The 12,932-nt window shown below is 46.0% G+C and overlaps 1 protein-coding gene across 5 annotated transcripts in view; it reads right to left on the bottom strand.

The window, feature by feature from the left end:
• Atxn2 (ataxin 2) overlaps nt 1-12,864 on the bottom strand; it is a 111,152-nt gene extending 98,288 nt beyond the window's left edge. For 4 of the 5 annotated variants that reach the window (XM_055606073.1, XM_055606072.1, XM_055606074.1 and 1 more), the window contains exon 1: nt 12,405-12,670. In XM_055606073.1, coding sequence (XP_055462048.1) covers nt 12,405-12,595 — 191 coding nt within the window. In that variant the 5' untranslated portion in view covers nt 12,596-12,670. Of the gene's footprint in view, nt 1-12,404 lie in introns of all 5 variants that reach the window. The other variant, XM_055606076.1, reaches the window with a different exon arrangement.
• Nucleotides 12,865-12,932: the final 68 nt, after the last annotated feature.

Raw genomic sequence — 12,932 nt, 5'->3', positions numbered from 1 at the left:
TTAGGGTCTCTGAATTTCAGGCCAGCCTGCTCTACACAACAGGTTCCAAAATAGCAAGGACTTCACAGATCTGTCTCAAAAAAAAAAAAAAAAAAAAAAAAAAAAAAAAAAAAAAAAATCTGTCATTTGCAGCATTAACTGCTTTCTTCTATACCTACTGCTGCACTTGAATACTGCAACATTAAAAATAAGATAAGTTCAATTTTAAAATGACAGTGATGGGTGACTGAATTTGACCAACAAACAGTTGCTGGCTGGTTGCTGGCTGGTTGCTGGCTGGTTGACATTAACCCACCTACACTGAAGTTTTAACTTTGCTCCTACTCAGAGTTCACCATAAAATAGAAGCCTCCAAGTAGAGAAGCTGTTAATGCAAGGCACTGGGCACCAATGTCACCTGAACCATACCTCCCAAAAGCTGCAGGAACACAGGACAGTCACTTTTTCCTTCAGTTAAGACCATGTAAATGAATAGGGGAAACCTATGAAGACGACATTTAAGAAGACAAATGACAAGAACAACAGACTTCATCTCATGCTGAGGAAACACTGTGTGCTCTATGGAGGGACTTGACTACCAGAGAGAATGGTCTGGATCTGAATCAGGCAAGAGAGAACCACTGACAAGTCTTTCCAGAGTGTGCAGGACAACCTAGAAGTGAAAGTGCCTAAACAAGGAAAGCAGGAAAGATGCTAAGAAATACATGTTAGGGAAAAAATGGAGCCCAGGTGTTGCTCAATGGCAGAGCACAGGCTTAGCATGTGAGGCCCTAGGCTGGATGGATCTGTTGCTAAATTAATTATTTGGGGGTGGACCTCATTCGAATGCCACCTATGCAGCCAAAGATGAGACTTGGCAAAGAGCACTGGCCTTAGTTTCTTCACCTGTAAATAAAACTGAATAATAAAACCCACCAGAACCTTCCAGCTTCAAATCCATATGACTCAAAGGGGAGTGCCAGGACAAATGGGAGGTAAAGAGAATTTAGTGTCTCACTTTTTGTGTGTGGTGCCAGGGAAGGAACAGGGCAAGCATTCCACCAGAGAGCTAAAGCCCAGCCCTATGTGTGGTTCTTACTAAACACAGAAACAGCCCTCACTAACAGCCCATAACGTTCTCTGGGCCAAGAGATACAATCAAACAACCAAACTGCAGCCCTCAGGCAGCTTACCTGAGTTAAGAGATGACTCAAGTCTCTAGCTTCAACTACTACCACCAAAAAACAACTCACACCGTGACAATGTAAACCTGATCAAAGCCACTGGCTCAGGAGAGTATACCTAAACAGAAGAATGTAACTGTTGTTCTGCTAAATGACATGTAGTTCAAATGCTTTCTAAATACTGCAGCTTATACCCAAAGATTAGGGCTGCCCTCAACTTTGTTGGGAGAAGTTTCTTTCTGCTGTGCCAATAGTTAATGCAGAGACTCATAACTTGGCTGAGAACAAGTGAGTGTTCAGTGCTTAGCCCTAGTAGGGCACCTATACCAAAACACCTGGCCCCAGGCTTCAAGCAATATCATGAAATAAGGAACAGAAAAAAATTTAAGAACCAGGTGATGTGGAGGAGTCTTCTGAAATTTTGTCTTCTGAACACAACATAATCATTGCAGCTACAATTACTTGCACAAAAGCTATATAAGAGCAAAACAGTATCAGTCCACATTTCAACAGATAGAACTAACTGGACTCAGTGGGCTACAAAAAAAAAAAAATTTAGGGCCAGGCATGATGGTTCATACCTTTAAGTCCAGAACTCGGGAAGCAGAGGCAGGCAGGTCTCAACTAGATGCCACCCTGGTCTACAAAGCAAGTTGCAGCCTAACCAGAGCTCCATAATGTGAAGTACCCTCCCCCTAACAGCCAGGACCCTTTAACTAAAGTGATTTCATTATCTAATCACTCATGACCTAAAATTTGAAAAATACTTGAGCGGTATTAAAAATAATTTAAGCTTTTAAGTCACCACTATGAACATGTAAATTAACTACATTGTGCTATAAGGCAATATTCCACCCCCCACCCCACCCCCACCCACCAGCCTAAGGCCCAGGGTCAGTAACTCAGGCAGAACACCCAGCAGGGTGTGCTTTTTGAGTTCTCATAACCCTCCAGTCTCTCACCCTCATATCACACTATTCTCACTGCTGTCAATTACATCTGCCTTTAAAAGTTTTACTTTTGATTCACTGGCAACTTACAAACATAAGTCTTTTTTTTTTTTCCTCATTAAACAATTACCAGGAAGCTAGGGAGTGCAGTATTTGCCTGGTATATACAAAGCCTTGGGTTCAATGTCCAGAAACCTTTCCTTGGCTACACACCAAGCTTAAGGACAGCTTAGGCTACGTGAGACCCTGCCCTTAAAAAAATTGTTTTTGAACTAGATCTCACATTACAGTTATGCAGAATTATATAAATTAAAAAAAATTAAGGAAACTAGACTTATTTAAGTGAACCAAACTCAAAAACTCCTGAAGGGCAAAAACTGTCTACAACTGTCCTCTGTAAGACACACAGCAAGATCTAACATTGTTTTCATCTTCATCTTATTTTTCTGTGGTGCTGGGTGGGGATCTGACGCAGAGCCTAACATACTCTGGACAAACACTGCACTAGTGTGTTGCATGTACAACCATCTTCTTTATATGTCTATATTTACTTAAGGGGAACGCAATAAAAATCAACAGAGGTTGCTTTCTGCAAATTACCTAATCTCTCAAACTGAAAGGTTTTTTTCTCTCTACTTTGTAATATTTTTTTCCCTTTTCTTTTTTCATACTTTAAATTCTTTTTTGTTTTGTTGTTTTGAGATAGGGTTGCGCTGGCCTTGGCTGTCCTGAAACGCTTTGCAGACCTGGCTAGCCTCAAATTCATAGGGATCTGCCTGCTTCTGCCTCCATATTCTAAAACTCTGTCATCTCAAGGAAAAAAAAAAAAAAAACATTTTACTGAACTCAACGCCTAATCTATGAGGCTGGAGATGTGACTCAGCAGTTAGGAACACCTACTCCTCTCGCAGAGGACCTAAGTTTACTGCCCAGCACCCATGTTGATCAACTCACAGCCCGTAACTTCAGTTCCAGGGGATCTGACACCTACTGTCCTCCTTGAAAATTCACATGCACATTTCTCCCAGGGACACACAAGTATCATATAGCTAAAAAATAAAAATAAGAGGCTAAAAAGCACTGGCTGCTCTTAGAGAGGCCCAGGGTTCAGTTCAGCATCCACACAGTGGCTCTGTAGATTCTTTTCTCAAAGCACTCAGTGCCCTCTTCTGACCTCCCAAGGCAGTAGGCATAAACATGGTACATACACATACAGGTAAGTAAAACACTCACAGCATAATAATCTAAAAATATTTTTAAATAAAAAATAAAAATCCTAGCCAGGCATGGTGGCACATGCCTGTAATCCCAGCACTTGGGAGACAGAGGAAGGCAGAGGAAGGCAGACCTCTGTGAGTTCAAGGCCAGCCTGGTCTACAAAGTGAGTACAGGACAGCCAGAGCAGTTAGAGGAACCCTGTCTCAAAAAAAAAAAAAAAAAATTTAACAGGTGGAAGGCAGAAGCAGGCAGATCTCTGAGTTCCAAGACAACCAGGGCTACAAAGAAAAACCCTTATCTTGGGGGGGGGGGGGGGGGGAAAAGGGACCTAAAAAAAAAAATATACATACAAATCATATTTTTGAATCATATATGAACCTGTAATGGTGGTTACCTTTAAAAAAAAAAAAAAAAAAAAAGCCTTTTTTTAATAGCTGAGAATTTTTGCTTCCCAGTGAGATTTTTATTTGAGATTCTCACTGTGTAGCTTTTACTGACCTAGAGTTCAGAGATCTGCTTGCCTGTCTCTCAAGTGCTAGAATTAAAAGCATGTGGCCAGGCAGTGATGGTATACATCTTTAATCCCCAGCACTTGAGAAGCAGAGACAGATGGATCTCTGTGAGTTTGAGGCCAGCCTGATCTACAGAGCAAGCTCCAAACAGCTACAGCTACAGCTACACAGAAATCCTGTCTCTAAAAAAAAAAGGCATGCACCAACATGCCTAGCAGTATTTTACTTTTCTGCAAGTAACCAAAAACTTCCAAATATAAGACAAAAAATAAATCCATCTATAAATACTTACACCTCAGCTTAATAATTTCACAAATTAATTTGTTTGTACTCCAGGACAGTGCTTGTCACCACAGAATACATCCCATATGTATCCGCATTATATCCCATATTTCACATATCTATTATATCTATTTTTCAAAACACTGGACAGACATGATATATATACACACACACACACACACACGCACAGGAAAGTAGCTTATGGCACAACCACATATAGAACTGAAATATGTGCTTCAAGGCCAACACCCTCACGGAAAAGCACAGCACATTCTCTATAGATGTTCATCTTCAAAGGTATGAGGCTCTCTTTTTTGATAGAACACTACTTTAAGAACATTTAGGTATGATGGCATCTGCCTATAATCCCAGCAGTTGAAAAGCTAAGACAGGAGAATCACAGACTCAAGGCAAGCCTAGGAAAAGCAAGGTTCTGTCCCTAAGTAAATAAATCACACTTTCCATCATTTGTGACACAAGTTTTAAGGTAGGGATTCAAAAGTGTCTTTACACTTTTTCTAGACTTAACTACCAGAGACAGGGAGTTTCCTGAGAAGCAGGCTTTGTATCTGCCAACTAAGTACGCATCAACAGGTGAGTAGCTGGGCATGTAGTTCAGTGGCACACTTGTAAATAAGCAACTGCACCCCTTATGAAGATGACTCCACACACATTTCCAACTCCCCCAAGCACTACTGTCACTATTCACTCACCCTACCTCACCTTTCTGAGACAGGGTCTAGCTATGCAGCCCTAGCTGGTTTGGAATTCACTATGTACACCAGGCTGTTCTCAAACTCACTCATGTGTTTTTAAATTTTTTCAAGGCAACTTCAAATCAATGTTTGTTTTTCTTTCTTGACAGAACCTAGGATTCAATCTAGGGCCTCTTGAATGCTAGGCAAACCCTCTACCACTGAGCTACATCCCTCCCTCATGCATTTCCAATTCAAAACCTCCAGTAGCAGGTTTAGCCTGCTAATAAATTCCATTTACATCTCCACTGAAGCTGTCACCATCACTTCATATAACTATAAAAATAGACTTTTGTACTCGCTCAGCACTATAATGCTAAAAGCAATTTCTACCTAGCCAAAATAGAACATTACAATTCAAGGAAAAAGTCTCTAAAGAGAATGTGTGCATGCCCACAGTGCTACAGCAGAATGAAGTTCCAATACGGTTGAAGCTATTTAGAGCAAAAAGAATGAGACAGTTCTTTAAGTCTGTATCATGTGGCTATTAATCAGGATGGTGAGTTTCCATCCCCTGTGTAAAACTGCAACTGTCTAACTAGAGAAACAAAAAACACAAGTTCACATTTAGAGAAAACAAGAACGCCTGACCCCATGTCTCCTCTAGCAGATTTAAACATGCAGAGCTCAGAGCAACTCCAGCATTGGTTGTTTTTTTTTTTTTTCTTTCAACCCAGAGATGCAATCTCCACATATTTGGACAAACAAATCAGGTAAAATATAGAAGTTCAAAAGAACAACAAAAATATGCCTTTCTTTGGTATTAGCAGACTTTAGTAGTTTAGCTCTAAGGACCTAAATATCAACTTTACTGCTAAATTCAGATTGGCATCATTAAACAGCTATCAATAGCCCTTAGGATGACAAAATGAGCCAGTCTTAACCTTAGGAATTGCAACTAACTTCAAGATGAATGGCTGAAGGACCTGACATCTCCACTGTTACCTCTTCAAGTACGCTGCTCTAATCCACTTAAATTTGCAGCCATCCCCTTCCTCAAACTCTCTATGCCCTTAATCTGCTGCCTCTAATCCCATTCTTGTCTAATGCTGTCCACAGATGTGTTGTTTAAAGCTGCCTGCCTTTCAGCCAAGGTAAGCTAGGTGTGCTAGAACACACCTGCAATCCCAGCAAACCAGGACTGGCACAGGACAATCTGGGTCACACAGGGAGCTAGCTTCAAGACTCAAAAGAGTCCAGGACAGCAATCACCTTTGGTTTAATCATGGGCACATCCCAAAAACTTTTCTCTGCCTTATAGATATGCTCAATAATTTGTGCTGTGCAATATTTTACACACTTGAGGAGATATGAACGTAAGATGACTCCGACATTTAAATGAAAGCACAATGAACAAATTTTTTTAAAGATTTATTTATTTCCTCATTATTTACACAGTATTGTGACTGCATGTGAGCCAACAGGCCACAAGAGATCACCAGATCTCACTAGAGATGTTTATGAACCAGTATGTGGTTGCTGGGAATTGAACTCAGGACCTCTGGAAGAATAGCCAGTTCTCTTAAACTCTGAGTCATCTCTCCAGCCCCCAACAATAAACTATTTCTAAGATACAATGCCTTAAGAAAATAAAGCTGAGGCTGGAGAGGTTAAGAGCACTGGCTGCTCTTCCAGAGGTCCTGTGTTTAATTCCCAGCAACCACATGGTGGTTCACAACCATCAATGAGATCTGGTGCTCTCTGCCGACCTGCAGGTGTACATCTAGGCTGAACACTGTATACATAATAAATCAAAATATAAGGAAAAAGGAAGAAGGAAGAAGGAAGGAAGGAAGGAAGGAAGGAAGGAAGGAAGGAAGGAAGGAAGGAAGGAAGGAAGGCCATAAAAAAACACAAAGCTGAAAAATCAAGAGAAAAGGTTCTTAAAAAGTGAGAGGGCTGGAGCTGGGTGCACCTGTAATCCTGGGACTCAGGGAGGCTGAGGCAGAAGGATCTCTGTGAGTTTTGAGGACAGCCTGTCCTACAAAGCAAGTCCAGGAGAGCCAAGGCTACACAGACAAAAACTGTCTCAAAAAGAAAAGAGGTAGAAAGACTGCTTGCTTAATGAGTAAAGGCACCTGCCCCCAGGGTTAGCAGGCAACCAGACTTCCATCCCTTGGCCACAGGGTGAAAAGAGAACCTCCAAGTTGTCCTGGAACCTCCAACCACACACTGTGAAATTCACCAACTCTCTCTCTCCTTCCCTCCCTCCTTTTTCTCCCCCCGCACCACCAAATACAACTTTTTAAAAAAGTGTTTAAACTGAGCAGTGTTGGGGTTGGTGGCATACAGAGACACCTGAAATCCCAAATGTGCTTTTGAGGCCAAAACAAGGTCAGTCTGGGCTACAATTTTTTTTTTTTTTTTAAGGTAGAGGTAGGAGCCTGTCATGGTGCTTGAGGCAGAGGCAGGAAGATGCACACTGCAGGTAGAAGGAGTTCAGACAAACCAGGTGGTGGCACATGCCTTTAATCCCAACACTCAGGAGGCAGGGGCAGGTGGATCTGAGTTTAAGAACAGCCTGGTCTACATACAGCCGGTTCCAGGACAGCCAGGGGTTCCACAGAGAAAGCCTGTCTCAAAAAAGAAAAAAAGAAACCAGGCATGATAATGTGCATCTTTAATCCCAGCACTCAGGAGGCAGAGGCAGGCGGATCTCTGAAAGTCACAGGCTGTACTGCTACATGGTGATTCCAGCACTGTCAGGGCTGCAAAGCAAGAGAACCTGTCTGGAAAAGAAAACAAAAACCAGGAAGAAGCTCCAAGTCAGGCTTGAGAGCTGACTCCCTGACTAAGAGCACTTACTGCTCTCCCAGAAGACTCAGGCTCAAGTCACCAGTACCCACTTGGCAGCTTACAACTGCCTCTACCACCAATTTCAGGGGATTCAGCGCCGATGTCTGTTCCTCACCCTATACACATGTGGTACACAACCACACAAACACACACACATAAATTTTTAAAAGTTAAAAAAAAATGTCTAAGCCAGTAAGTTTGGAATGGCACATGCCTTTAAGCCTAAGGCTACATAATAAGGCTTTGTCTCAAAAACAAAACAAACAAACAAACAAAAAGCCAACAAAATCAAGGGTAACCTGGTCTACAAATTAGATGCTACCCTAACCACCACTAAGCCCAATAAAAAAGGAAAGAAAGGAAGGGTGAGAAAACAAACCATGCTGATTGCCAGTGCAGTTACTAAATAGAAGTTGAGAATGTAGCTACATTGGTACAACGTGTGCCTAGCATGCAGAGAAGCCCTCAACTACCATCCCCAGAACTGCATAAACTGGGTACACACCTACAATCTCAACACTTGGAAGGGTCAAGACAGGAGGACTGCAAGTTCAAGGTCATTCTGTTTTCAAGGCCAACTTGGAATACAAAAGACCTGATCTCAAAAAATAAAATAAAGAGGTGGGGTTGTGGACAGGTGGCTCAGTGTTAAGAGCACTGGCTGCTTTTACAGAGGACCTGTGTTCAGGTCCCTGCACCCACATGGTGGCTCAAGCCACCCAGAACTATAGTTGTTTGACATCTGAAGTCCCCCTTTGGCCTCCACAGGCACCAAGCAGACAAGAGACACAAGAAAACAAATAGCACAACATTCATACACAAAGATCCACCTGTCTCTGCCTCACCAGGCTAGGAGTACAGATTTACACCACCACTGCACAGCAGATATGTAACCCAGAATGCCTGGCCCTCACTGATGCTTCTGCTGCCACCTCCTTCAGCAAAGCCTATCAGTGTGCCCCACCACAGCAGGCTGAATTTTTTTTTCAAAAGTGATCATAAATTAACAGGTAATAACACAAGCAAAAGTAGAGGATTAACGATTTTTAAAAAGCCTAAAAGTTTTGTTCCAACAGTTCCTTCAGAAATCATGGGTCTGATTCAGTAGTGTACACTACAGGCTCTAAAACATCTTCACATACAGTCTCGGTGAAAACTCAAACACAAGGGCTGAAGTGGTTAAGAGCTTGTATTGTCTCATACATCTACTTCCTATACAGACCTGGCCTCAAACTCAAAAGATCCACTTGCCCCTGCCTCACTGGTGCTGGTATTAAAAGCATGCAGCACCAACCCTGGCATTTGTTGCTCTTGCAGAGGATCCTAGCACCTACAAGGTGGCTCACAACTGTCCCTAATACCATTTCAGGGGATCCAGAGCCCTCTTCTGGTCTCTATGGGTATCAGGCAAGCACACAGGGCATTTACAAACATGTTCACCAAACACTCATACAGACAAAAACAATCTTTCTAAAACTAAAAAAGGAATAAGCAAGAGGGGCAGGATCAATGGCTCAGGGTTAAGAGCACTGGTTGCTCTTGCAGAAGGCCCAGGGATTCCAGCACCCACATGGTGGCTCACAACTGTCTACAGCTCCAGTTCCAGGAAAAACAGGGCCCTCTTCTGGTCTCTGGGAACACTGGGCAACACATGCTGTGTGCCTAACATATGAACAGGCAAAAGACTCATACATATAAAATAAAATCTTTAAAAACTAGAAATGACCAGGAAACACACACATGAAGGTGCCTGCCTGTGAATGACCCTGCTGTTGAATGTGACATTTCCCAACAGCATCTAACAACACAGAACCCACCCCTAAAGAGCTGCCTTCTTGGCTCCAGGACCCCCCCCACTGAGTCTTCTGAGAAATAACATGGCACAGCTTGTGAAAGCCATAAAACCTTAGAGTCCTTGACCTAGTGAAACCACTTTTGGGCACTTTCTCTAGGGAAAAAAATTAAAATGAAGCAAAACACTTTTAATATGAAGGTCTCTGTACCTACCACCTTTACGAGAACAAAAATTCAAAGACCAAAATCCCAACAATGAGGTAGAAACTTAGCTTAGTAGGTAAATTACTGTTTAAAAAAAAAAAAAAAAATTACCAGGTTAAGGGGGAGCAAAGCTGCTCACACAACCTCACAACAAAATGTCAAAGTGGAGAGTAAGAAGTGGATTCAGGTGCACCTGTGGTAAGATTTTAAGGAAAGTGATCACCCATTTCTTTTCTAAGACAGAGGCCTCTAATTGTTTTCAAAGTTACAAAATTCTGTTCACACGAAGGCCAGGTCAAGGCTGGCTGAGTAGCAAAGACCTTGTCTAGCAGAAGCAAGGCCCTGGGTTAGAGTTCCAGATTGGGGGAGGGGTCCAGAAATAAAACAGTGCTTAGGCAGCAGTGAATTTCTAGGCTGTGGAGAACATTTTGCTATTTCAAACATGACATCAATGCCATTTTTTCTTTTTCTTTCTTTCTTTCTTTCTTTCTTTCTTTCTTTCTTTTTTTTTTCTTTTTTGAGTTTATTTATTGTGGGAGAGGCAGAGCATGACCCTGGAAGGTGCGGAGAAGTCAGAGGACAACTTGCAGGAGTCAGTTTCTTCCTGCTATGGTGATAGGGGGTGGAAATCCTGGTTGACAAGCATGGCAGCATGTCTCTTTACCCACTGAACCATCTCACCAGCTACATCTCCTTTCCTCAAACATGCTGCCAGTCTTACTGTAAATGACCCACACAAACCAACCAAAGTTCTTTAAGTTATAATGGATTTACAACGAACTGACAGAGAGTAAGAAAGCAATTCTACAAGTGTTAACATTAGCCAAGGCTCTAAACAGAAAAAAAACAAAAAACATTCTGAGTCCGGTATTGTGCAGAACTGCCAAAAAGAGCAAGTGCTAAAATGTGTGCTTCAAGAACTGAAAGGAAGGAAGACTCTTTAACTCTGGTATTCATGCCCTGCTCATCTGGGTGCTCACCTCCCGTGGACTCAACTCAGCACAATCTAATCTCTACGCCTAAAGAGCTCTAATGGAGCTTAGAAACTTTAATTTGTATTTGAACAAGTTAAATAAAAGACATCTGTCACTTTCTGATAACTAGAGGAAACATGCAAAAGGAAAGAAAAACAGGACGCATCCTTAAAGATTTTTCGTTTTTTCACTGAAGTCAAGGGCAAAAAAGACTCCAGTTACAGAACCCTAACTTCACTGAGCTGGGGAAATAAACGATAGTTTAATTTGAACGAGGCAGGCTAAGGAGGTTTGAAATGCCTCATGCTAGGAAAATCGGGAGTGTGGGGGAAATAAAGTAAAAAACAGACTGTTCCCAGCAGAATTCTTAAAAACCTGCTCTGATTTACCCCACGGGTTAACTTCCATAGAGAAACACTCTCTGCAAATGGACGGCTTGAAAATGCGGCTAAAGAAGAAAACTCCGTACATGAAAAACCCTCTTGCCCACCTCCGAAGTCCTGGATGCCTATTTTAAGGAGGAGGCTGTTCAAGGGCCTGCCGGCCAGGCCTAGGCCAAAGGCAGCCACGGTAGTGCCTGTAACACGGATGGACTCGGAGCAAGGGAAATGGACTTGCATGCCCTTGGTAAGCTCTGGCGGCGCTTCCCAAGTTAAGGACACCGGCCACAATGGAATGGAGTCTATTGGCATTCGCCTCTCCGTTTTAACACTAAGCATTTTCTTAGTTCGTGAAATACGAACTGACAAGCACCCCCACCCCTCCCCACCCCCGCGTGCACACACCCTCCAGAGTCAAGACCAGTCTCACACAGGACAGCACCCGGCCTCCAGCTCCTACCAAGAATATTGAGAGGAGCGAGAGGGGCGAGGAGGGCGAGGGCAAAAGCCAACACCCGCCTTGTTGCCATCCGGACCCGCACCAACTCCTATGCTGCGGTTCCTCACCCCTAAAAATTTCAGGAACTGGGGCGGGGGTTGGGAGGAGAAAATGCGATGCGTGTCCGATGCCCGCCGCCAACCCACCTTGCGAGTCCAGCCCTCGCCCACCTCTATTCAAAGGCGCCTTCTGCTCCGAGGACGAGGAACAGCAATGCGGATCGGCCACCACCCGCGCGCAGGGGACCTTGCGGGGAAGGAGGGAGGCCGGCCTGGAGGGAACCAGGCACCCCCCCCACCCCTTCCCCAGCTGGGGGGAGGACGGCCCGCTGCGGGAACCCCGCCGCCCCAGATCTAAAGGGGGATGGGTGCGGAAGGCCGCTGGCCACCCACCTCGCCCCGGTCGCCCACCTTCCCAGGGCCTGCGGGGTGGGGGATATGCAGGACACCGGGCTGACCCTACCTGGGGCGGCTGGGCCTCCACGTCCCCTCCTCCATCCCGACTCCCCCACCCCGCCAAGAGGCTCATTTCAGGAGAGGGTGCCCCTGCGACCTGCACCCTAGCCCATCCGCCCTTCCATCACGGGCAGGGGACGCAGCAAGGGGGTGGGGCGGGGACACCGATCGCCCCTTGCACACACATGAGGGGCAGGGGGCCGCCCCGGCCGTCCATCTTGGTCGTCTGGGGGAGGGGACGCGATGGTGCGGGAGGCTGGACACGGCCCGAGAAGCCCGAAGAATCCGCCTGCGCCTCCCGCCCCTCCGCGGGCCCCCAGCCCACCGCGTCGCCGGCCGGTCACGGGGCGAGGCGGGGGAGGGGACGAGCGGCGCGGGATCGGCCCGACAGGCGCGGAGGGGGCTGGGGAGCCGACACCCACCTGCCCAGGCCGGGGCGCCCGCCGCCCGCGGCTGCCGAGGAAGACGCCACCGGCGCGGCCGGGACGGGCACCGTGGAAGACGAGGTGGACGCGACCGAGGACGGCACGGCGCCGGGCGACGAGAGCAGGCCGCCGCCAGGCTTACGGCCACTGGCGGGCGCGGGCGGCTGCGGCTGCGGCTTCAGCGACATGGTGAGCGGCCCATACACCGGCTCGCACGCCGGGCGGGGACAGCCGGGAGCCGGGCGCGCTGAGGAAAAGCCGGAGCGCGGCGGGGACGCGCGGACGCCGAGCGGGCAGGCGCGGGCTGGCGCGGCCGCGGGAGCCAGGGGCAGCAGGACGACGACGAAGGGGCGGGGAGGCCCGCACACACCGAACAGCCGCCGGGAGCCGGGCCGGGACGCGCCGTAGCCGTTGCTACCAAAACAGTCTGAGGCGCAGGGCGGCGAGCGCGGCCCGCGGGGAGGGGCGCCGGGGCTGCGCGGGGGAGGGCCGGCGGAGGGATACGCTGCCGCGCCGCCCCGCCCG

This window comes from Psammomys obesus, unplaced genomic scaffold (assembly GCF_907164565.1).
Source record: "Psammomys obesus unplaced genomic scaffold, mPsaObe1.curated_primary_1811, whole genome shotgun sequence".
In the NCBI taxonomy this organism is placed as follows: domain Eukaryota; kingdom Metazoa; phylum Chordata; class Mammalia; order Rodentia; family Muridae; genus Psammomys; species Psammomys obesus.
The sequence above is the reverse complement of the archived record's forward strand: the minus strand, read 5'-3'. Positions and strand labels throughout refer to the sequence as shown.